Here is a 22,928-nt window from a genome sequence, read left to right as displayed (position 1 = left end):
ATGAGAGAGAGAGAATCCTCTAGTCTCACACCCCCTCATTTCTCTCTCTCTCTCATACATTGGACACAACTTGTTTGGAGTAGATTTTTTTTAAGGTACCCACCTTATTTAAAGATTCCTTTTTGTAATGAACAATGGTTTGTTGGTAAAATTGTCAAAGAATGACTTGACTTAAGATGAAATATGTGGAGAGCTTACCCACCTTATTTAAAGATCCCTTTTTATAATGAACAATGGTTTCTTGGTAAAATTGTCAAAGAATGACTTGACTTAAAATGAAATATGTGGAGAGCTTACCCACCTTATTTAAAGATTCCTTTTTGTAATGAACAATGGTTTGTTGGTAAAACTGTCAAAGAATGACTCGACTTAAGGTGAAATATGTGGAGAGCTAACAAACTACCTAATCATGTGGTAAGTCTCATCCCAAACACAACTTGCCATTTGAATTTATTAAGCTTTGGAAAAGTTTCCAAAATCAAAATCTTTGCAAAAAATGAATTAAAAGAGCTGAATATATTATAATGGGGAAAAGTCAAAGCAAATGCTTAGAAGTTATCGAAGTAGCTGACCATCAAAATTGAATAGTACTGCTTGAATTTTAAGTTTTATCGATCTTTTTGTTGATGGACCTATAAAAATTAACCAAGTGGTGTAGTTTGATTTAGGATATGAATATATGGACGCGTTATCAAATCACAAACTAATTAATGTGTCACATCTTGCCTTTTGGCTTTATTAATCTTTGCAAAATTGCAATTGCACCATCAAATCTTTGTAAAATGTGTTAAAATCTGAAAATAATTAGGGGAAAACATTAACAAATTAATATTTCGATGTTCTCTATGTAGTCAAGTACCACCAAAATTGTATCATGCCACGTCATATTTTGGGTATAGAGATCTACACACTGCACATTTATTTACATATATGGCAGAATAAATGTTTTGTGAAGTTTGAAAAAGTAACAATCGCATTGCCCCTGCACCTAAAGATAGGAGCATGCAAAATAACCGTCATACTTGGAAAGGTGGAATTTCCTAGGGGCAACGGTCATTTCACCCGCACCTATGTCTGGGTGTAGGGGCAGTACATCGCACGTGCCCAGGTAGCACTCTCTTTCCTTTATTTTTTATAATCAATTTCTATCTTTTTTTAAAGGTAGTTATTGGTATTACAAGTGTTTGTAATTGTATGCAAGTCATAAGATAGATTTGAACTGTCCATTTTCATAGCTTTTCCTATTTGAATCAATTATTCATGTTCAAAGTTGGGAGATTATCAAGTAATGGCTACAATATTTCTCCCTATCTCTAACCCCCTCTAACCCTTGTGTCAGATGAGATGAAGATTTTATCGGAATGGAGATTATCAAGTAATGGCTACAATATTACTGATTACCATTAGTTTGAAGTGTATTGGCATCAAACCCTTCAAACTAATAGTAAACAGTAAAATTGCATATTTAACAAGGAGAGAAAGAAGAGATTGTGAGATATGCAGAACACATTGACAGCATGTATTTTTATTTTCCAATTTTTTGTTTTCTATTGGAGAAATTTTGTGAGGTGAGAGGGTTCTCTGCTTAGCAGCATGGCCCCTGCGTTAGCACAGGGCCAATCACAATGCGTAAAAGCATCAACAAGGATGGAATTCTTCGCATTCACACAGGAACAAGTTAGTCATTTCACCTTCCTTTGTGTCTGGAGTTTCTAAAAGCAGGCATCACGTAAGTCAAGCAAGATTCTTTTTCCCGTTTTTTTAGTGTGAAGCCTTGGTGTAGAATCTTCATAAACTTTTAATAGAAACCCAAAGACAAGGAGAGAAAAAACAATTCTTTCTGACTTTTATAAAGCATGAGGGGACACAGTTGTTCGTTGAAAGGAAAAGAAAAGAAAAGAAAAGAAAAGAGATAAAAATAATAGACCCGCGTGATTGTTATTAATGAAGTTTGGTGTGCAATCCGGATCTGCTCAATATTCTACCATCTTCTACTTTTCAGTGTGGCCATGGAATTTGTCAAGAACTTAAAGATGTTGACAATATTGTAGATACTCTTTCTTCTATCTTTTAAAGTATTTTATTGTTTTTTCATTAATTATATAAAAAAAATAAAAAAAACAAAAAAGAAAGAAAGAGAGAAAAGGGAGCCGCGTGATAGTCATGAGGTATGAGTTGACTCGCGTGATTACTATTGGTCTGCGCGTTTTGCTGTAATGAACATCCACCGGCACGATTCTTATTAATTAATCCATATACATAATATTTGAAGCAAGCACTTCCCTATGTATGGTTGCGTGTTTTCAGCTCTGCTCTGCTGTTTGCCATGTAATATTAATACTAATAACGTTTGACTCATATGAATCTCCAATATATATGGTTGAAGCATTCGCATTCGATCAGGTCCTTTGAAGCTCAGCTTTCAGAAGGACACTCATCGTTTAAGTGGCTGTGGCACTCATGAATCTTGGTTTCCATCACCATTAATGGCCACAGACCAAGTTCATCTTACATCATTTGATGCATTTATTTCTGCAAAAACTAACAATTTGAATTGAAAGGGAATAATAATAAGGATAGGTTGACCTCAAGATCCCAGCCTATTTTTTCGAGTTTCAATCCAAATAAAGTTCATAAAATGATAATATAAATTTTTTAAATTTTGAAAACGATAAGATATCGAATGCCGCATTCGACACGGCTGAAAAGTGAAGAGATGCGTGTTAATAGAGTATTTGATTGAATTAGGTCATAAAATTTGATACGTGACGTCTATTTTAATCTTATCATACCTATCAATATCAATTGTGAGAATTATGATCTCATCATCCGACCAGGCAGCTAAAATTGATTAACCACCTTAATAAGCTCATCAAGTCAATGAGTCTAAAGCAACTTTTACCTAATCATGATTGCTCAATTATTTCTCAACATGAGGTTCACAAAAAAGTGAGAGGACTTGAGTCCTGAGGTTAGCCAGGGTAAATTTTAACCTGGCTAAAATTTACAATATTAAAGGGTTCCCATTAGGCAACCACACGAAATGGTAAACCCTTCCCACGCCATAAAAATAGGAGCGCTTGGGAACCAATTTCAACAATAGTGGGCGCAAGAGAGAACATTAGACAAAGAGAGGGTGTGGTGCGATAAGGAAATTCCATGATCGCGTCATGGGAATCTTTTCCCCATTCCAAATTATGTTTTCTGGAAGAAAACCTGGAAGAGCTATTATGGTTTCTAATATTGGGATCTGAGCGTCTACATCAACTTTGTGACCCAATTATTGAGATTGACAAAAGCCATATATAATAAATGCTGATCACCCCAATGAGATCGACTGACTAAATTTGGACACCCTTGTCTCGGCTCAAACTTGGCCAGGATCGGTTGGATCAACTCAGCTCAAAACGGAATTTTCTATTTTTTCCTCGAATGGAAGATCTAAATAGGATCGTTGGAGTCCGACCTGTTACTGTATCTCAAGTTTTAAGTCTTTGAGGTGAACTTAAGGGTTACAAGAATTGGAGCCTAGATGGATGCCATATTACCCTCATGGATATGTAAATTATATATGCATCTTATGGATAATATTAAATTGGAGAAAAGAAGTCCATGTGATCATTACTTCCTAGATTCGACTCCTCTCTTGTGAGCTTAGCACCTAGGAAGTGTCCAGTGAGGCATTGAATCCAACACCCAAGAAGTGTCTAGTGAGACATCCAACGACACTTGGCCCCTGAGCACATCAGGATTCACGCCAAACCCTACACAAGCACATATCCTCGTGTACCCAGCAACCCAATGTCGTTAGATGCCTCACTAGGCACTCCCTGTGCGTGCTGGGCTCGCAGGAGAGGAGCCCGATCCTTACTTCCTACAATAGTGTGGCATGTGTCATTTGATGATTTGCAAGTGAAAATGAATAAAAGAAAACAAAAGTGTAGATGACTTTTATTATTATTATTATTAAAAACAACAAAACTAATAATATTTGTGACTAGGGAATTGAAAATAACGTTAACTCTTGTTCTTCACATATCCTCATTTTCATTGGTGGATATAATATTCTTTTTTTGTTTCGTTGTTCATGGGTCAAGCCGCGTCAAGGTAATACAAAAATCTCAATCAAATCAAAAGAAATAAAATCTTTAATTGGGATTAAATTTACTATTTTAAGTTGCACCCACGAAAAAAAGTGCTTCCATTTTAAGGAGGTTCTCAAATAAGTAATTCTACGAGGACTCCAAAACAATTCCATTATATCTCATGGGGGCCGGGGAGGGTCCTTAGTTCCCCCAAACATTTTCCAACTTCAATCAATTCATAATTACTTAGAGATGTACAGCTGCATGGTTTCTTAAAAATATTTTTTAATAGTCTTATCTTTTTATTTTATTTTTTGTCAAATCTAAACTTATCTATTATTTTGAATGGTGAAGTAGTTAGAAATGTACTAAAACCCAACTCCTCGTCATTCTGTCCTTCCCTCTTACTCTTTAATGGTATTATAACACAATTTATTCTTTAGTTCTTTACTTTTGGAGGTGATGACGGTAGTGTTCTACTTTCCACTCTAGTTTTTTAGAAACATTCTTCCTGTACATTTTTTATTTGTACAATCATTTTTTGATTATCAATAGAGAATATGACGTGATGTGTACAATTATCCATGGCCAATAGACATGTGCCACGTGGCATCCTCGAATAAGCACGTGAATATTAATCAACCACATGATCTATAAGGATTCTTCGCAAACAGAAGCAAATCTATCAAATAAACCATCACAATTGGCCACTAAATCACATTCCTATTATGATTCACACATATCTTCAGACTATCAAGGAGAAAAGGAAGTAGCCCATTGAATCAGAGATTCGATCTCTATCAAAAATCCTTGTCGTTTCTTAGTTACTTGATGATCAAGGGATCTACACCATGGACTCTATATATATAACAGTTAGGACATGAGGTAAGGGATTTGAACAATTCTTCTGTTTCCCACTATTCATTACACCACTAATACTGACTTAATTGTCGGAGAGTCCCCCTGGAGATCAACTCCGGTCCTTTACTCTTTGTCTTTCAGGTATCGTGGATCGCTCGTGAGGAAGACGATAGTTTCTGCCAAAAACATGAAGTAAAAAAATATTTTAAGCAAAACCAAAATTAAATCTTTGATTAAGTCAATGAGCATATATGATGGTAAAGCATGAATTTATTTTATTTATCAACAACCAGGATAGATACTTAATTTGTTAAACTTAGTTAAATAAAGATAAAATGGTACACTGTCATCATTCTTACAAGATTAATGAAATCAATATGTTAAAATTTTCTTTATCTTTTATTATGGGGCTATTATCTTTCATAATCCACATGATGTTTCTTTTGGTTTATATGATGCATTTTTGTGTATGTACTAACCTCCTATCTCAAGGGATAACTTTTTTTCAATTGAATAAATAAATAAATAATCTAAAATTTTGATAGAATTCTTAATTGGAGATCATACTAAATCATTATCTTTTTGACAGCAGGTAATATTATTCTCATACAGAAAGGGTAATATAAGAACATCAAATCATTATTAATATTCAAGATGGTCATTTAACGGTTTGCATTGATAGTTGATACTTTATGTGGCCATTAATATTTGGCCATTTCTTAGAAGCTTTATTTGAAAAGGATTATATTATTATCAATTATCAAAAAACAAAAAAAAATTGGAGGATGCGATTTTTGTAATAAAAGTAAAGTTCTACCATATGAGAGATAATGAGAGGGAGACGGGAGGGATTCCGGGTATGAACTTTTTCCCCACAATTAGTTGTTTACTTTTTTTTTTTTTTTTTTTTTTTTTTTTTTTTTTTTTTTTGGGGTAAGGGTTTACTCTTAGTATTATGGTTGCTAAAACAAAGGTTTTTTACAAGTCCTAAAATATAAAAATGAATAGTGAAAATGTCATCATTGTTTATTATATTGTGAAAAGGACTGAGTTTCTCTCCTCCCACGATGAATGGGATCTCATTTATCGCAATGCGGGAGAGGGCGGGAATGGTTATCGCCGTATTGAGAGGGTATTTTGGAATATACAAAATCCTTAGGAGGGCTTGTGAACCATCCTCTATGGGTGGAGGGAAACTTAATCCTTGTGAAAAACTAGGCATGTCTCTTAGACTTTGACCATTATTTTACTCGTTCAAACAAGTTCCAAAAAATGAATTCTTTCTTTGGAGGGAAATGTAGAGGTGCTCGGTTTTTTTTGTAAATACCAGATTGAACTTCTCAAAGGCAAACTCCCAACTCTAACCGAATGTTGTGAGATCTTCAACAAAACGTATCAAACACTTCCATCGCCAACAACCAAACCGATGTTTTCTAACAATTTTTTTCGTGTCTTATGCTCTTGAATCACGCTAGAATGGTACAAGATGACTTCTCCTTAATTTCCTTTTTCTCTAGGGTTCCAGAAATGCGTTTTCGATCTTCCCAAGAAAATATATATTATTTTAAGAGATACCCTTCAAACCAGTAAGAAAAAAGCAAAAAACGATGACAACATTGCTAAGAGCACTAACATTTATTTATTTTTTTGAGGGGAGGGGGGGGGGGCGGAGGGGGTTTGCCGGTTTCATTTCAATCTAGTTCTTTGTTAAACTAATCTGATTGAAAGCCCTATGGGATTAGAAGACTATCCTCTCTATGTTTAACGAATATTTTACAATCTCGATAGGGATCTATGTGGGTGCTTTTAAATCTATATTGAATCTAGATCAATTTATTGGGGTATTTACCGATGTAAGTTGGTTTTAATTTATAATTTTGGACAATAGTTGATAACAAATATACTTTTGTTTGCATCCCAATTTCATAAATTGGGATTTGTTTATACGTGCCATAAGGCCATGCATTGCACGCTGTCATCAAGGAGTTACCCTTTTAAATTTGAATAACCAAGTAGAAAGGTGGGACCTGCCATGACTATAGATGGTGGGAGGTTACAAACCCCATATGGTCACATGGCACAGGAGGTTATTACTTTGGAATGAAAGGGACCCATCACACTAGGAAGCAATCTGAAAAAGTAGGAGATGCAATAGTGGGAATTACTTCACAAAGGGGTCATGGGCAAAAGTCAGGGACATGTGACATTGACACAAGGGATTGTAGGTACATGGGTGCAGTAGTTATGATAACTACCAAGTAGGAGCATTTATGGGATCCATCTATAAAAGGGAAAAGTCTCCATTGAAGAAAGGACACTCAACGGATCAACAAAATCCATCTGCACTTTATCTTTATTTTATCATTTTCAGTTTTTATCTTTCAGGATGTAATCTTTCATCCCTTTTGTAATTTTTGTTGGAGTTGGGTTCCAGCCACCAATGTCTCATTGGCTTGTGTTTCAAGGGGCATTCATGTAGGCCTTGCTTGGAGAATAACTCTAGCATCCATGTCTTTTGGCCCGTGTTTCAGAAGACAACCATCATCATCGAGTTACGAACTTCATCAGTTCGAGGCTGGCAGGGTTGTGGAAGCTTCATCAAGACCGTTTTTGGGAGATGCTTGGAGAACAACTCCAACAGTCTTGTCTTTTGGCCCGTGTTTCAGAAGACAACCATCATTAATATCAAGTTGCAAGCTCCATCAATCCATGGCTGGTAGAGTTGTGAAGCTTCATCAAATCCGTCTCTTTGAGATTATGCGATTTGGCCGTAGAGTTGTTCTACCCTAAACAGACCGTTTCGTCTTAGAACAGGCCGTTAAAGTAGTAGTACTGTAAATGTCAAGTTGTATGTCTCATCAATGTTGGATTTCGTAAGTTGTAATGACTCCAACGGATACAGACTGCAAGTAAGCAATTTGATCTTCAATCTTCTTCCTTGCTTTGTCCATCGTGATTTGTTTTCACCCAAAAGACCTTAGAGCTACTCAGGCACGGAAGGATCCCTTTTTCGTTCTGGTTAGAAGTCAGAACAGGCCGTCTTTGACCTCTTAGAACAGGCCGTTTTGTCAATTAGAACAGGCCGTTTCGGCCTGGCTAGAAGTTAGAACAGGTCGTTTCGTCCTGGCTGAGCAGGCCCTTTCATCTTAGAACAAGTCGTTCAGTCATTTAGAACAGGTCATTTCGTCCTAGTCGAAAGTTGAAACAAGCCGTTTCCAGTTCCGTTTGGACCTGCGTCAAAGGCTCTGGCACGCCCACACTACCTCCACCACGTGCGTTGTACCCCTGTGTGTAGGTGTTGGATTTTTCACCAACAACTTTATAATATAAAGTATTTTATATTTATTTATTTTTTATTATATAGAACTAATTATACATTAAGTGTTATTTTTATTAAAAAATCATGTATGATAAGAATTATCTTTTATCATATATGAATATGTTTTCATTTCTTGTGTAAATGGAATATTCATTCAATTGTAGGATTAAAAAAAATGGGCTTTGGTACAACAGTAAGGTTGCTCCATTGTGACTAAGTGGTCACAGGTTCGAATTTGAAAACAGAAACTTTAATTACGAATTCTAGGAGGTAAAGTGGGACCAACAAAAATGTAGCATTTTAGAATATTTCTGACCTCCAGCCTGAAAAACCCATAAACATGCCCCCCATCTTTTTGGTTTCAGCGGGGTAAGAGGCATGAAAGGTTTCAAACCAACCCATTTCAGTAGTACCACCTCTTTGTCTCCTAGAAATTGGTTTTTGGAAATAGAAAGACCCAAGAAGGTTAGCCAAATATGCCCTAAGAAAATACCGGATTAATGGTGGTGTCTTATTAGACTTATATTTTTGTAGGGGATTCTGGGTTGTGAAGATTGATCAATTGTATGAATAATTCTATTGTTGAATATACAATAATGTCTATCTTTCAAGGACCACCTATAGTTTTATGATCAAATCCTAGCCACTAAATCTGGCGAAAATAGATTTTCACGTTAAATATTACATTATTTAATGATTATTTTTCTGGCTATGGGTTTCTTCGTCCTATCTTCCTTTATTGTCTGTCTTACTGGGTACTTTTTGTTTTTTTTGGAAACTGGAGGTATCCGGTCTTTGGTCGACTAATTCCCCCAGAGCTCATGCACGACCTCGTAACATACACGAACCGAGAGATATTGGGGCCCCCATATTCACCAGGGAGTTCCCTCTCAGGCGGGTGGTCCTAAAGGGGGAGGTGGAGTCAAACTCAGGACCTTCAGTTTCCTTAGGCCTCCTCCCATGCCAACTGTGTTGCCCCTTGGGGTTCTGCCTTACTGGTTATTACTTAAAAGGGAAAGAAAACGTCACCCGGTTGTGCAATGGTAGCCGCCCCTATGCTTTGACACAAGGGTAGGCGAAATGACTGCCACACCCCCTGGAACTCTGGGAATTATTAGGGTGCGGCGATCATTTCGTGCACCACTGTGTCAGGATGATGGGGCCACGTGTCCGGCGCCACCGATGGCGCTCTTTCTCCCTAATTTAAAAACAAAAACAATAGAGAGAATTTCAACTTCCCCTCCCTTGCCTCCAAAATCATTTTTTTGTCCTAAAAGCGTAACATTTTAGCCGATTTCAATATTGTATCGGTTCGTATTGGTATTAGGGCTATAAACGGATTGGATTCGGCTCGGATAGTGCTATATCCGCATCCGCATCCGCATCCGATTAGCTATTGGACGGATTCGGATAGTGCTAAACGGATACGGATCTGAAATTTTATCCGTTTATATGTAAATATAACTTTTCGGATAGCTATAGCCTATCCGTTTAGCCTTCGGACGGATTCGGATAGTGCTAAACGGATACGGACACGGATACGAAAACGGATTTTGGCTATTCATTTACACCCCTAATTGGTATTGGATATGGCACTGATACGTAAACCCCTGCTCCTCGTGGGTGCATTAGAGTAAAAGATGCAACCATAATAAAAATGGAAATGTTATACAAATCACCCAAAAAAAATACATTAGGCGTTAAATTTTACGATGGTAATCACTAATTAATTATATATTAGCGTCAAAATCGGGTGGACAGCTACCAATCACTCTTCTAGAACGTTCTAGTGGCCTCATGGACAGTAGCCAGCAGGACTCCAGGAATTAGGAGTGGAAGACACGAACTTTATTATTATAATATAAAACTAGGGTTTTTTGCATATATATATATATATATAAATTCCTTTTTGGTAAAAAAAAACAATTTTGCATATATAAGCCGTAAGCATTAAAGACATAAGCAGTGGTTATTAGATAATTATTCCTTCAAGTTACGACCTTTAAAATATTTGACCTTTCTACCACTAACATGCAATCCCTAAATATTTGACCTTTCTACCATTAACATGCCACTCAATAAGTAATCCCTAAATATTTGACTTTTCTACCATTAACATGCCACTCAATTAGTAATCCCTATAGATACCTTAAGGTATCAAATAATTTGTAATTTTTTTTCTTTTATTAATACATCTTTTTTTGGGTGGATAGAATTTTATCATGTCACATCTGTATTCAAAAAGCATGCAAAATTAATGAGAATTTTTTAGAATGACACGATGATAAATCATTTTAAAAGTATTTTAAGGAAAAAAGATTGTCACAATGCGAGTGTGTAGATTTCTGCGTTTTCCCTCTCATGTCCCACTTGTGGACCCATACTTTCTCTCTCCTCGTTAAAACAAGCCTCCTATAGGTGATTTGATTCAATTCCCACCTTCTCATTAGTAGGAAACTGCATTTTGACATTGTAGCAATACCTCTCCCTTCTTTTAAACATCTTTTTTACCCCAACTTAAAGAACTTACGGAAATAAAACAAAGGGCAATCAAAAGAAGGTTACGTATATTAAATACACTCACATAGGTGTCATTCCAAAAGTCCCTATACAAAATTTAAAAAAAAATATATCATAAAGGAATTAACCCTTCAGTAACAAGACATGGAACAAAATAAAATAAAAAATTCAATATTGGTGCAAGGCCATATAGGTATTGTTGCGGCAAGATCCGATCTGATGCTTTTACATAGCCGAACTGACCTACACAAAAGAACAAAATAAGCTGGAGGGTATCGGTCCGAACTGGCGAGGATACTCTAATGCTTAAGTTAGACCTTCTGCAAAAGATAATTCTCTAGACTGAGAATGGAAAATGAATTGGGCCCCTTACCTGGGCTAGGAGCCACTATTTGTAGGGTTATGATGATAAATCGGTATAGAATCAATGTGATGATAGACCTTTGTGGAGTGTCCTTTGTTTGGTAGGTAGCGTCTCTCGGGTAAGACACTTGTCAGCTAGGAGTTCATGAGGAAAGCATGTCTCCATTCAAGAATGTTCTCTTTTCGGTTAGGGTTTGCTTTACTGAGGTTGTTACTCAAGTTAGTTTATCTCATTGGTTTAGTTGCTTGTTGGTCAAATTATGTATCTTGCTGAAGTGGTTGTTGATTAATCTCGAAACGAATTGTGTGTGAAATGGCTGCCAAGTCTAATAAATGTCTGAATAAGCTTAATGGATCGGCTCGGTAATCGTGATGTACTGAACAAAATTGCCGAACTCAAAGATTGGCCTTATCAATTGTTGTGATGATTAGTATCAAGGGCGATCTCGAAGGAACTTAAGTTCCGAGCCTATTGGCTGATCTCAGATGTTGGTTCGTACTTTTGTTGCTATACTGGATACTTCAATGGTTCAAAGAGCATGTATGAAAACGAGTGAGGGATTTTTGTCCCCTCTAGTTCCATGTGCCTGTAATAAGAGGGGGTGCAATGACCACCCTACCCCTACCCAAACATTTGACCTAGGTGGGGTCCACACCCCCCCCCCCTTCCCTAGTATTGGCACTGGGGCACTGGGGAACTGGGCTGGGCAGGGAACTAGAGGGGGTGAAATTTAGACTTGGAGTGACGAGTCAAAGAAAATGAATGGAAAGGGCAAAACAGTACATTGCATATTTGCATGGCGGTACACTGTGAAAGTATAAATACAGAATTTAACTAAGGTATATATATATATATTCTTTTTTTTCTTTTTTTTTTTCTTTTTGGGGTGCAACAATAAGGTATATTTACACCTACAATCGTAGAAAGAAGTAATGTATCTACTACAGTACTACGTAAGCAGACGTTAAAGAAGGAAAAAAGAAATAAAATAAAGGCATTAATTTGGATCTTCAGGGCCCCGATTCCCAAATGAAGTAATCTCGGATACTTTAGACGTAGAACAGAGTATAGGCCTAATTCTTCTTTTCTCTTTAATTTTTTTTTTATTTTTATTTTAAAAATCCTGTTAATATATATGTATCGGATCAGAAGTTGTATTCAACAATTCTCAACCACTCTAAGCAAAGACACAGCAACCAGCGTTGAAATCGTGCGCGGATATCAGTTAAGAGGTATTTGTTTTAAGAAGCTTCTTCAGCTCAAGCGTGTCAAGCTATGGCGCCGTCAGTTCTTATCTGGAGATTGGAAAGATTCTTATTATGTACAAAAGAGAAAGAAATTATTATTTGAAGTAACATATCAGGAAACGAAAGAAGAAGCAGAAGGAGAAAGAAAGGAAACAAACTAACAAACAAACGAATGAGATGAGAACACCATCAATTGGGAGCAGCAGCTCTAGACGATCAAATTACAGTAGGAGATTCGACGTACAAGACGATTTGCAGCATTCCGGCGAGTATGGCCTGGGAGGGGCAATGCTGCCAATCTTCCTCAATGATCTCAGCAGAAACAATGACGACGATTATGTGCAAGTGACGTTGGAGCTTGAAGATGACTCCATCGTCGTACGCAGTGTTACTCCGACAAAAAGAGCCGATCCAACTGGATTCAATGGAATTGATGGTCTCCTAAGCCGGAGCTTATCTGCTACATCTAAGATTCGCCGGAAATTTCCGTGGCTGAGGTCTTCGTCGTCGCGAACACGAACATCATCGTCGGAGCCCGACGAGCTCACGATCTCTGCTCGGGATGCCAGGAAAATCAAAACTAAGCTCGAAAGGACGAGATCCAGTGCTCAACGAGCGCTTAAGGGTCTTAGATTCATCAGTAAAACCACCACAACAGAGGATGCTAATGAACTCTGGCGTATTGTCGAATCACGGTTCGAGCTGCTGGCCAAAGATGGTTTCCTCTCCAGAGAAGATTTCTGCGAATGTATAGGTAAAAAGGGCGAAAAAATTATAGAACTAGATCACTCTTCAACTTATTCGTAGCATTGTTTTGTCTGAATCTTGAATCTGTTTTTTATTATAGTCAAAATTAATAGTTTACGCGTGGTTTCCAATTAATGAGCAGGAATGAACGACTCCAAGGAGTTCGCGGTAGGGATTTTTGACGCATTAGCGAGACGGAGATGTCAAAAGATAACGAGAATTACGAAAGAAGAACTTCACGAGTTCTGGCTGCAGATATCGGACCATAGCTTTGACGCCCGCCTCCAGATTTTCTTCGACATGTGGGTATCTCCAGTACTCCCCAATCTTCTTCAATTCACTCACTATTATTCTTCTCTGTCTCTGCCTTCTTAATTGTCATTGATTTGTTTGAGCTTTTTTTTTAATCAAAGTATAGAAATCTTTGTTAACAAAGCTTGCTTTTGGCAATAATCGTCAATTATAGGGCGGACAGAAATGAAGATGGCCGAATCACAAGAGAAGAAGTCCAGGAAGTAAGTAGACTGTTTGTAATTTGGTTGTTTTGTTTTTTTTCCCCTCTTTTCCTTATAACTCTTTTCCTGGTGCCGTTCTCTTACGCGTTCGGACATCTTCTTCTTCTTCTTCTTTTCTTGTTTGCTTTGCACTTTACAGTTGATAATGCTCAGTGCTTCTGCAAACAAGCTTGCCAAACTGAAAGAACAAGCAGAAGAATACGCCTCACTGATAATGGAAGAACTAGACCCAGAAGACCTGGGCTATATCGAGGTAAATTTCATGTTAACCCTTTTTATCAACTCTCTTTGTCCACTTGTGGGGAATGGGAATCGGGGATTGATTTTATCTTGTTTCGATCGAGTCCTCATATCTACAACATTTGATCCTTTAATTTAATGGAATACAAACAAAAAGTCTTCAATTCCAGGAGAGCAGTTGGAGTTCCGATTGGAATTTTTCATTGGGAGTGGGTAATAGCTAGCCGGGTAGCTAGGGAGCAAGAGATGACAAACTAAACGCAGACCTTTGGGATTGGGGGTTCGGATCAGCAGTGCCAGCGCATATGTACCGATATGTTTCCAATTCGGTAGACGATCAAATACTATTTGGATCCGCCTTTAACAAGTATGATGTATTGCTTATTTTGTTTTACAGTTGTGGCAGTTGGAAGGGTTGTTGCTGCAAAAAGAAAACTACATGAACTACAGCAGACCACTGAGCGCGACGAGCATGGGATGGAGTCAGAGCCTGAGCGTGAATATGAACATGGGAATGGGGGAATCATTCAAGCCCAAAAACCTGTTGCGCGTGTTAGGAGGGAAGTTACCGGGTCTGGTCTTGGAGAACTGGCAGAGAGCTTGGATCCTGGGGCTCTGGGGTTTGGTCATGGCTTCCCTCTTCATGTGGAAGTTCGTGCAGTACCGGAACAAGGATGCCTTCCATGTGATGGGTTACTGCTTGACCACCGCCAAGGGCGCCGCAGAAACCCTCAAGCTCAACATGGCTCTCATCTTGCTTCCTGTCTGTCGCAACACTCTTACGTGGCTTCGCTCCACCAGTGCTAGGTTGTTTGTTCCTTTCGACGACAACATCAATTTCCACAAGGTAAACAAACAAAAAATAAATACTATTCACTATGAGCGGGGAATCTTCACGTACGTGAGTGTACGTGAACGACTCACAGTCATTCAGATGGAATCCAATCTGTGAGTATAATCTATCTGAACGGCTGTGAGTCGTTCACGTATGCTCACGTACGTGAAGAATCACCGGACTTTCTCTCGGGTTTCCCATGATACCGAATTCCATCCTACATGAAAGAGTAACGATTCATCACATACGATTTCATTATAACACGTGTCTTTTTTCTTTCACAAATGTCCCTTTACATTACAGGCATAGACATTAAAGGACATTTATAGAAACAAAAGGATATATGTCATCATGATAAGATCGTACATAAAACCTTCACATGCAGGGGAGAGCATTCGGACTCTTCCCACACCCACTTTCCCCCTTAATAACATACAATTTCTTTTGTTTTCCCTCGTATTTGGGGTTAATTCATAACTCATAAGCATAGTTTTCTTTAACCAATATTAAACCAAAAAAATAAAAAAGCAAACCTTCTATATGGGGGTCACAATTTGTCTGAGGAGAAAGAATATTAGTGTAAGCCTTATGGCTCATGGTGAGAGGTCACAAGAATGAATCCCCACTCCATTGTTGTGGTAGGAACTTCTCGCCTTATATTATATATGCAAAAGTAAAATACAAGAGAAAAGAGAATCCCAAGCATTTGGTTTGACGGTGGCAAATCATAGGGGAAAACCCATCCACTGTACAATTTATAGATGGTTACATAATTCTACAATTGGGCAAGTGGCAAAAAAAACAATGGGCATCCAATGGGCATCTGACGGCTGCATTGCACTGGTTAACACACATTCCTGAGCATGAGCCACAATATGTGCTTAGGCAACCCAGCCATCAGATACCTCATTGAAAACTCATGGAGTGGATGCCTTCAAATAGAGAACCCCTAACATTAAAATCAAAGAATAGAGATTAGATTTTGATTTCTACTTAGAGTGAAGTGGGCATTAATGATAGTTTCATGAAACCCAAACCGACATTCTTTTCTTAGTTGTTTTATGTCAAAGAGATCATCCCCTTTTAATTTTAATAATCAGCTTTCCTAATCCCCAACCACTCTCTTATTTTGTCTTTTTTTGGAATGGTGTGTGTAGATTATTGCGACAGCAATAGCGATAGGAATAGTTGTGCATGCCGGGACCCATCTGGCATGCGATTTCCCGCGTATCGTGAATTCAAAAGCAGAGAAGTTCATGCTGATATCGTCGGATTTCAATGACAAGAGGCCGACGTACAGGGAGCTTGTGAAGGGCGCAGAAGGTGTGACAGGGTTCGCCATGGTGGTCCTCATGATCATCTCTTTCACACTGGCCACCCGCCGCTTCCGCAAGAACGTTGTGAGGCTCCCACCACCTTTCAACCGATTGACGGGCTTCAACGCTTTCTGGTATTCCCATCACCTTTTCGCTCTCGTCTACGCCGTCCTCCTCGCCCACGGCTACTTCTTATTCCTCGAACACAAGTGGTACCTCAAAACGGTAAATTTTCTTTCACAATCGTCTTTATCTTTTGTTCCATCTTTGTTTCAAAATGCATTCCAAAATTACATACCAAACACATCTTAAACATTAGACATCTTTTTCCACTATAAAAATCCCCCATTTTAATTTTTTAATATCATAAAATAGAAAAAAAAAAAGAAGAAGAAGAAGCTAGGACTGCATGTGATAGCTAGCCACCCCACCTGGAGTTGAAAACTGAAATAATTTTATATCTAAATAATCCCATCGGTAGTTGTGCTCTATACACGAAGCATTAAAAAAATGAAAAAAAATGCTCTATACATAGACTTGAGCATGATTGATTTGGATTTACCTGTTAAAAACTTGAAATTAGGTAATCCCAAGTGATTCCCTGCCACTAGATTAATAGATAATACATTATTATTTATTCACATTCTGGTGGTGATGCAAAGGTAGGTTTTGACAGCCATTAGCCAGATACTCATCTTCGAGCAAATTGCCTGACGTCCCAATCCAAAAATCCCTACATAGATGGTCCCATAATCGAAACCATAAAATAAGGGACAAAATTTAGTTGCTCTCAGGGTTGCAGTCATGTTCCTGCTGCTCCACTCATGTACGCCAACTTGGAATCCCTCAAGGTAATTTAGAAAATGCTAAAACTTAATGGAGTATTTATGAATCCAAAAGGGAAGGAAATTATTTTAAATTAGAGTGTCTGTGATTGGGGGCAACTGGAACATGACTGCAATCCGGATTGTTGCCAAATTTTTTCGTAAAATAGGGATAGGAAAACGGAATGATTTTTATTTTCTTGCCCAAAAGGTTTTCTTTAGATAGATTTAAGGCTTTAACCCACCCCACACACAACCCCCCCCCAAAAAAATAAACTGGAGGGAAATATCCCTGTCAAGTTGCATGCTCAGATCCTTTCAATTATAGCGACTATAGCATTTTTCGGGCAACAAAGTATTGATCTCTATCCTCATCAGTGCATAATCTGATTCTCCAATTGCAGTGATTCCTATTATTCGGGATATTGTTTTCATGGAGTACGTCATGTTTATTAGAATTGTGTACTTTTCTTTTATTCCAAGGGAGGAAACAGTTGGTTGACTCCCTTGCTCGGATGGGTCGGTCCTGTAGGATTACTTGGCCCAATTCCATTCCATGGTTTCTTAAAGCTTGTAATTCGGAATCCATGTGTGCTACACATAATTCTTATTAAAGTTTTGTTCACCCAAAAAAAAAAAAAAAGAAATAGTCCCATTTTATACAAGGTTTCATGCATTAGGATGTATGATAGCCTATAAGGAAAATTTTAAAATAAAATTACAAGAAAGCTTCTTTTATATTAGTATTTACTTGATAGAACAAGATGTTTCTTTTGTCCATCCCTTCCAGTAATTATATATGCAAGTTATCTGTTATCGATCTGATCGATCTGAAGGCCTGAAGTATTTAAAAACCTAAAATGAAATGGTTTCTTTCCAGATTATTTCAGAGCAACTGGATCATAAAGAAAGTGGCCGGTTAAGCTAGTTAGAAGTACTTGTGCATTATTAATTAATTAATTAGTAGAGACAAACTACGTATACTAACAGTGTCTTGATTTAACAGACCTGGATGTACATCTCTATCCCGCTGTTGCTCTACATTTGTGAACGAATTCTACGAACATTTCGATCAAAAAGTTACTCGGTTAAGATCTTAAAGGTATTAGTAACTATTCATTTTTTATTTGTTTTTTTAAAAACAAAAAATTATTTCATTTATTTTTCCTATTACAAAAAGAACTGTTTCTAAATATATTCTTTGCATTTAGCGGCATGGATTTAAATATCGATATAGGAATTGGTATCGGTCTCAGACTGATATTGATACTAATACCGATATGTATCAGACTGTATCGGATAACTTTGCTCTTAGGTAGTTTTAAGAAAAGAAAATTCATATTTTGGACAGGTTTTCCGTTAATAAGAAGCAGTATATGCCTCCTCAGCTAAAAAAAAAAAAGAAAAACAAACTTAATTTTCGTGGGTGATTGGATTTTGGGTATGGGGGTCATGGAAATATTTCTGTCTCTCACCTGCAGGTTTCATTACTACCGGGAAATGTACTGAGCATAGTGATGTCGAAGCCCCATGGGTTTAGGTATAGAAGTGGGCAGTACATATTTCTACAATGCCCAACAATCTCCCCATTTGAGTGGTGAGTAGCAGTTGTACGTAGTAGTACTCTCTCTTTCATTTCTTCTCTATATATCTCCCTTCTTCATTTTAAGTTAGCTAGAAATATTATATATATATATAATTATTACTTTCTTCCTATAAAATGAATATTTAACTTCATTAATTCTGGAATATCTCTCTATCAGGCACCCATTTTCCATTACTTCAGCACCTGATGACAACTACATTAGTGTTCATATCCGTAGCGTAGGAGATTGGACACAAGAGCTGAAACGGGTATTCACCGAAACTAGTACTTGTGGCTCATCCCCACGATCAGTAATCGGCAGAGCCAAATTTGGTCAAGTTGGAATTAAAGAAAAGAGCAGGTACGTAAGTACGTACACGTGGGTAAATTAATTCAACTCTGATCAAATCTTAATTTTAATTATTACTTATATTGGAGTAATCCCACAATGGCTGGCTGTGGGTGCTTGGTTTTTTTTATCCAGTATAAGAGCCACAAGAGACCATCTCATTTCGAACCAATTGATTTTAAGATAGAAAACTTAATATGGTATCGAAGAAGGTATGATGAACCTCCGTCAACGATGGGAGGAGGCCACCCCCATTCTGAATAAATTCGTGTACATTTTGGGATTAAAAGATCTTTTAACCTCGAAATTAAGAAGAATATGAATCCTTATTATTATTATTATGGGTTGGTTAATGCAGTAGTTTACCAAAATTATTCGTGGATGGACCGTACGGAGCTCCAGCACAAGACTACAGAAACTATGACGTGCTACTCCTTGTTGGGCTTGGAATTGGAGCCACACCTTTTATTAGCATCCTCAGAGATTTACTCAACAATATACGCACAGCAGAAGAACAACAAAATGTACTCTCATCATTATTAAGTCACTCTCTGTGTCTTTAATTTCGGTCTCTTTTAATTTTGTGAAACCAAAACCCAAAACCAAAAAAATCTCTATATATACGTGCATGTTTGATGATGGATTTTAATTAGGATTCAAACACGGAGACGACATGTAGATCTGAAGAGAGCAGTAATCACGGATCCATGACTCCTTCTACGTCCACACCTCATGGGAGGAAGAGAACGCAAAGGACGACAAACGCTCATTTCTACTGGGTTACAAGGGAATCTGGTTCCTTCGAATGGTTTAAAGGAGTTATGAACGAGGTCGCCGAAATGGATCAAAAGGTTAATTAGTAATTAATAGTACTCATCCTCATTCATAATACTATTTCCGGCCTCCTCTTTTCGATCTTTTTTATTATTAGCTTCATTCTGAAATATAAATTAATTAATTAACTAAATAATTAATGGTTTCTGAAAACAGGGTGTGATCGAGTTGCACAACTATCTCACCAGCGTCTATGAAGAAGGGGATGCCAGGTCCACCCTGCTTACCATGGTACAAGCTTTGAACCATGCCAAACACGGCGTCGACATCCTCTCTGGCACCCGGGTATATATATATATATATATATATCTCTCTCTATGATTTCTAGCTTTTTTATACTTCTTCTGTTTTTCAGTTTCCTCATATGTTGATCGATACGGTAGGGCTAGTATTCTATGTATACAGATCTTCTACGGCGCCCTGCTTGTACCGGCCTGTGCGGCCCAGACAGAGCGTCGCACGCAATGTCCGCCTTACCCCTGCTCGGGCAAGGCTCTCGGGCAGGGGTAAGGCGGACATTGCGTGCAGCACTCTGTCACAGGCCGCTACGAGCAGAGCGTCGTAGAGGATCACGATCCGTGTTCTACACACACATATTACATATATGATATAATATTATGGGTAAAAAATTGCTGCCAGGCTGCATAGCATACGCTAGCACCTCTCTATGTTTGTCCCTTTGTCTATCTCTCTCTCTTTCTTTCTTTGAAATGACATATTTGCCCCCTTATTGTGAAAGGAGAGAGATAGACATACAGAGAGCTGCTAACATAAGTTGTGCAGCTGGACAGGGAACTCAATCTCAAATATTATATACAAACACTTGACACGAATTTGAACCTATAGCTCTATGTTTGGGTTTGGGGATTTTAATGTTCGAGTCAACTCTGTTGGGAGAATAATCCTACATCGGTTACCCCTACGATCTTTTGTCCTCTCATATACCTGTTAGTTCCCCCACCCAAGAGTTTGAGCTTTTGGATTATATATTTAGGATAAAGTTCTCCGCACTAGGGGCGCAGGGTACGCCCAGACACATAGGAGAGGGCAGAATGACCAGCCCACCCCAATGACCCAAACCCCGTTCCTATCCTGCCCCATATGCCTGGACACAACCTGCGCCCAAATGCGCTCCCAGACAGAGAACATGCGCTCTATATATTTATATGATATAAAAATTGGTTTTCTGGTTGGAAATTTATAAAGACGAAGTTAAACCAAAGAATAGAGGGTCATAATTACTCTACCAAAAATCTCCTTCATTATTGTTAGAGTCCAATATGACTGCGGGGGGCAGGGCGGGGGGTAGTTAAGAGATTCTCTCTTCACCGTGAGTGAAGGGAAACTCCATCCATTAAATATATGAATTAATTTCTTAATGTTTGTATTTTATAAATATATTTTATGTCTTTTTATTTGGTCATATTTTTTTAAGGGGAAAGATTTCCCATGAGGCCAGAGTGAGAAAGATACACCAATGGGAGGAGGCACATGATTGATTCGGAAAAAATTTTGCTGCTACACTTGTAGTAAGAATGTTCCTGTTATAAGGCTAGCAGGCAAGGAAATGCAATTGTGTAACAGTAAAATTAAATCGATCGATTTTATCAGTAGGTAGAAAGAGAGAGAGAGAGAGGGTTCGGAATTGTTAGGGAGGAGTGAATTTCCACTCTTGCTGGGAAAAATTTTCACTTTGTTTTGTTTTTTTTTTTCGAAATTTCGAAGGTAAAAGCTTTGCTAGATCTGATTATTTTCATGTTAGACACACAAAATTTTGTCAAATCGTGTCTTGTCCGTATCAACCCGAAATAAGAAGCAGGTCATGTCCATGACAAGGTTGACCGATTGCAAAATTTTTGAACGCCAAATATGCAATCACATTATAGTTATAACCTACCCGAATAGTCTGCCATGGCCGCCGGACGGGCCTTTAGCTACCTCCTTCCTAGTAGATATTGATTGATTAAAGGCCACTTTTGTTAGAAAAAAATCAAAAATTGATATAACCATCTCTATATTTTCACATGTCGCAGGTTAGAACACATTTCGCGCGGCCGAATTGGAAACACGTGTTCAAAAAAATAGCTTCAAAGCACCCGTGTGCCACTGTTGGTAAGTGCAACAATTTATATACTACGTACACCTGAGTAACTGAATAGAAGCATAGAACTACCATAAATAAATACACAGGGGGGCCATGAAGTTTGAAATTGAAGTTGGATTGCATTGTGCGACCTCCCTTTTTAATTGAAATCCTTTTATTTTTTTGGTTTTTTTGGTTTTCTTCTTTTGTTGCAATTGCAGGAGTATTCTACTGTGGGATGCCAGTACTAGCAAAGGAGCTAAAGAAGTTATCACGTGAACTAACACAAAAAACATCCACACGGTTCGAGTTCCACAAGGAGTATTTCTGAAGAATGTCGATCAATGGGACACACCACACGTACCCTCATCAGACACGTCTTTACTTTTTTGTGTAAATGAAAATATGATAGAAAGGAAAATGTTTTATCAATTTTATATATCTCTTAATTTGCTAGTTGCTAGCTCATCAATGGAAATGTAAAATGTATATAAAGATAGCAATTCCATATAAGCAAAGCCCTCATCATACGTCTCTTTATGTTTTGTGTAAATTAACAAGTTGTCTTGTTGGGTAGAGTTCACATTTCTTTGTATTAATAATTTACAAATAATTCTTTGCTTTTCTTCTTCTTTCTAGTGGGAAGGAACATAACAAGTTGAGTTCCTCTGCACATACGTTCACCTGACGGATTAGGTGCCAACATCTGTTCCACATGCTATCATTTAAAGGGTGAAGAATGGTAGGTATTCATGAAAGCACACTAGAAAGTTGTTGCCACCTGACATGCATGTGCAGGCGAACATATGTGTAGAAGATCCAAACTCAAGGGACATTGAAATCCTGATCGTCTACTACTGAGCTACCTGGCAGGGTCGTGTTGCGTAGACACAACAAGGCAGGAAATGATCGCTTTACCCCCACTCGAGTAAGGCGCTCGAGCAGCGGTAAGGTGGTCGTTTCCCACCTTGTTGTGTCTACGCAACATGGTCCTACCGGGCAGCTCGGGAGTAGAGGATCCAAATTGGAGAAACTGGGGGACTACATATGATGAAGGGTCTCATATTTGACGTGTATAAATTGAATCTCATCTATCAAATGTCATAATAAAAGATGGGATTGAATTTTTCTTCAGCCATGGTGAAGGACGATCGATGAGATAGTATTGAATTTTCCTTGAGCCATGGTAAGAACTTTGGATTTG

At 38.0% G+C, this 22,928-nt stretch overlaps 1 protein-coding gene across 1 annotated transcript; it reads left to right on the top strand.

The window, feature by feature from the left end:
• Window positions 1-12,327: 12,327 nt before the first annotated feature.
• LOC122666981 (respiratory burst oxidase homolog protein E) lies at window positions 12,328-22,141 on the top strand. The gene is made up of 14 exons (XM_043863120.1): window positions 12,328-13,150; window positions 13,286-13,445; window positions 13,610-13,658; window positions 13,798-13,911; window positions 14,296-14,745; window positions 15,891-16,274; window positions 17,880-17,975; window positions 18,355-18,470; window positions 18,637-18,819; window positions 19,169-19,331; window positions 19,461-19,658; window positions 19,798-19,926; window positions 21,675-21,753; window positions 21,946-22,141. The coding sequence occupies exons 1-14, from the start codon at window positions 12,574-12,576 to the stop codon at window positions 22,053-22,055; spliced, it is 2,808 nt and encodes a 935-aa protein (XP_043719055.1). The 5' UTR covers window positions 12,328-12,573; the 3' UTR covers window positions 22,056-22,141.
• Window positions 22,142-22,928: the final 787 nt, after the last annotated feature.

Source organism: Telopea speciosissima, chromosome 7, assembly GCF_018873765.1.
Source record: "Telopea speciosissima isolate NSW1024214 ecotype Mountain lineage chromosome 7, Tspe_v1, whole genome shotgun sequence".
NCBI lineage: Eukaryota > Viridiplantae > Streptophyta > Magnoliopsida > Proteales > Proteaceae > Telopea > Telopea speciosissima.
The sequence above is the reverse complement of the archived record's forward strand: the minus strand, read 5'-3'. Positions and strand labels throughout refer to the sequence as shown.

What these genes read in the sequence shown, in the direction of transcription:
- LOC122666981 (XM_043863120.1), top strand. Translation starts at nt 12,574, where the DNA reads ATGAGAACACCATCAATTGGGAGCAGCAGCTCTAGACGATCAAATTAC. An exon ending in CTCCAGATTTTCTTCGACAT is followed by an intron (nt 13,446 to 13,609) that starts GTGGGTATCTCC and finishes CGTCAATTATAG; the next exon opens with GGCGGACAGAAATGAAGATG. An exon ending in GGAATTAAAGAAAAGAGCAG is followed by an intron (nt 18,820 to 19,168) that starts GTACGTAAGTAC and finishes TTAATGCAGTAG; the next exon opens with TTTACCAAAATTATTCGTGG.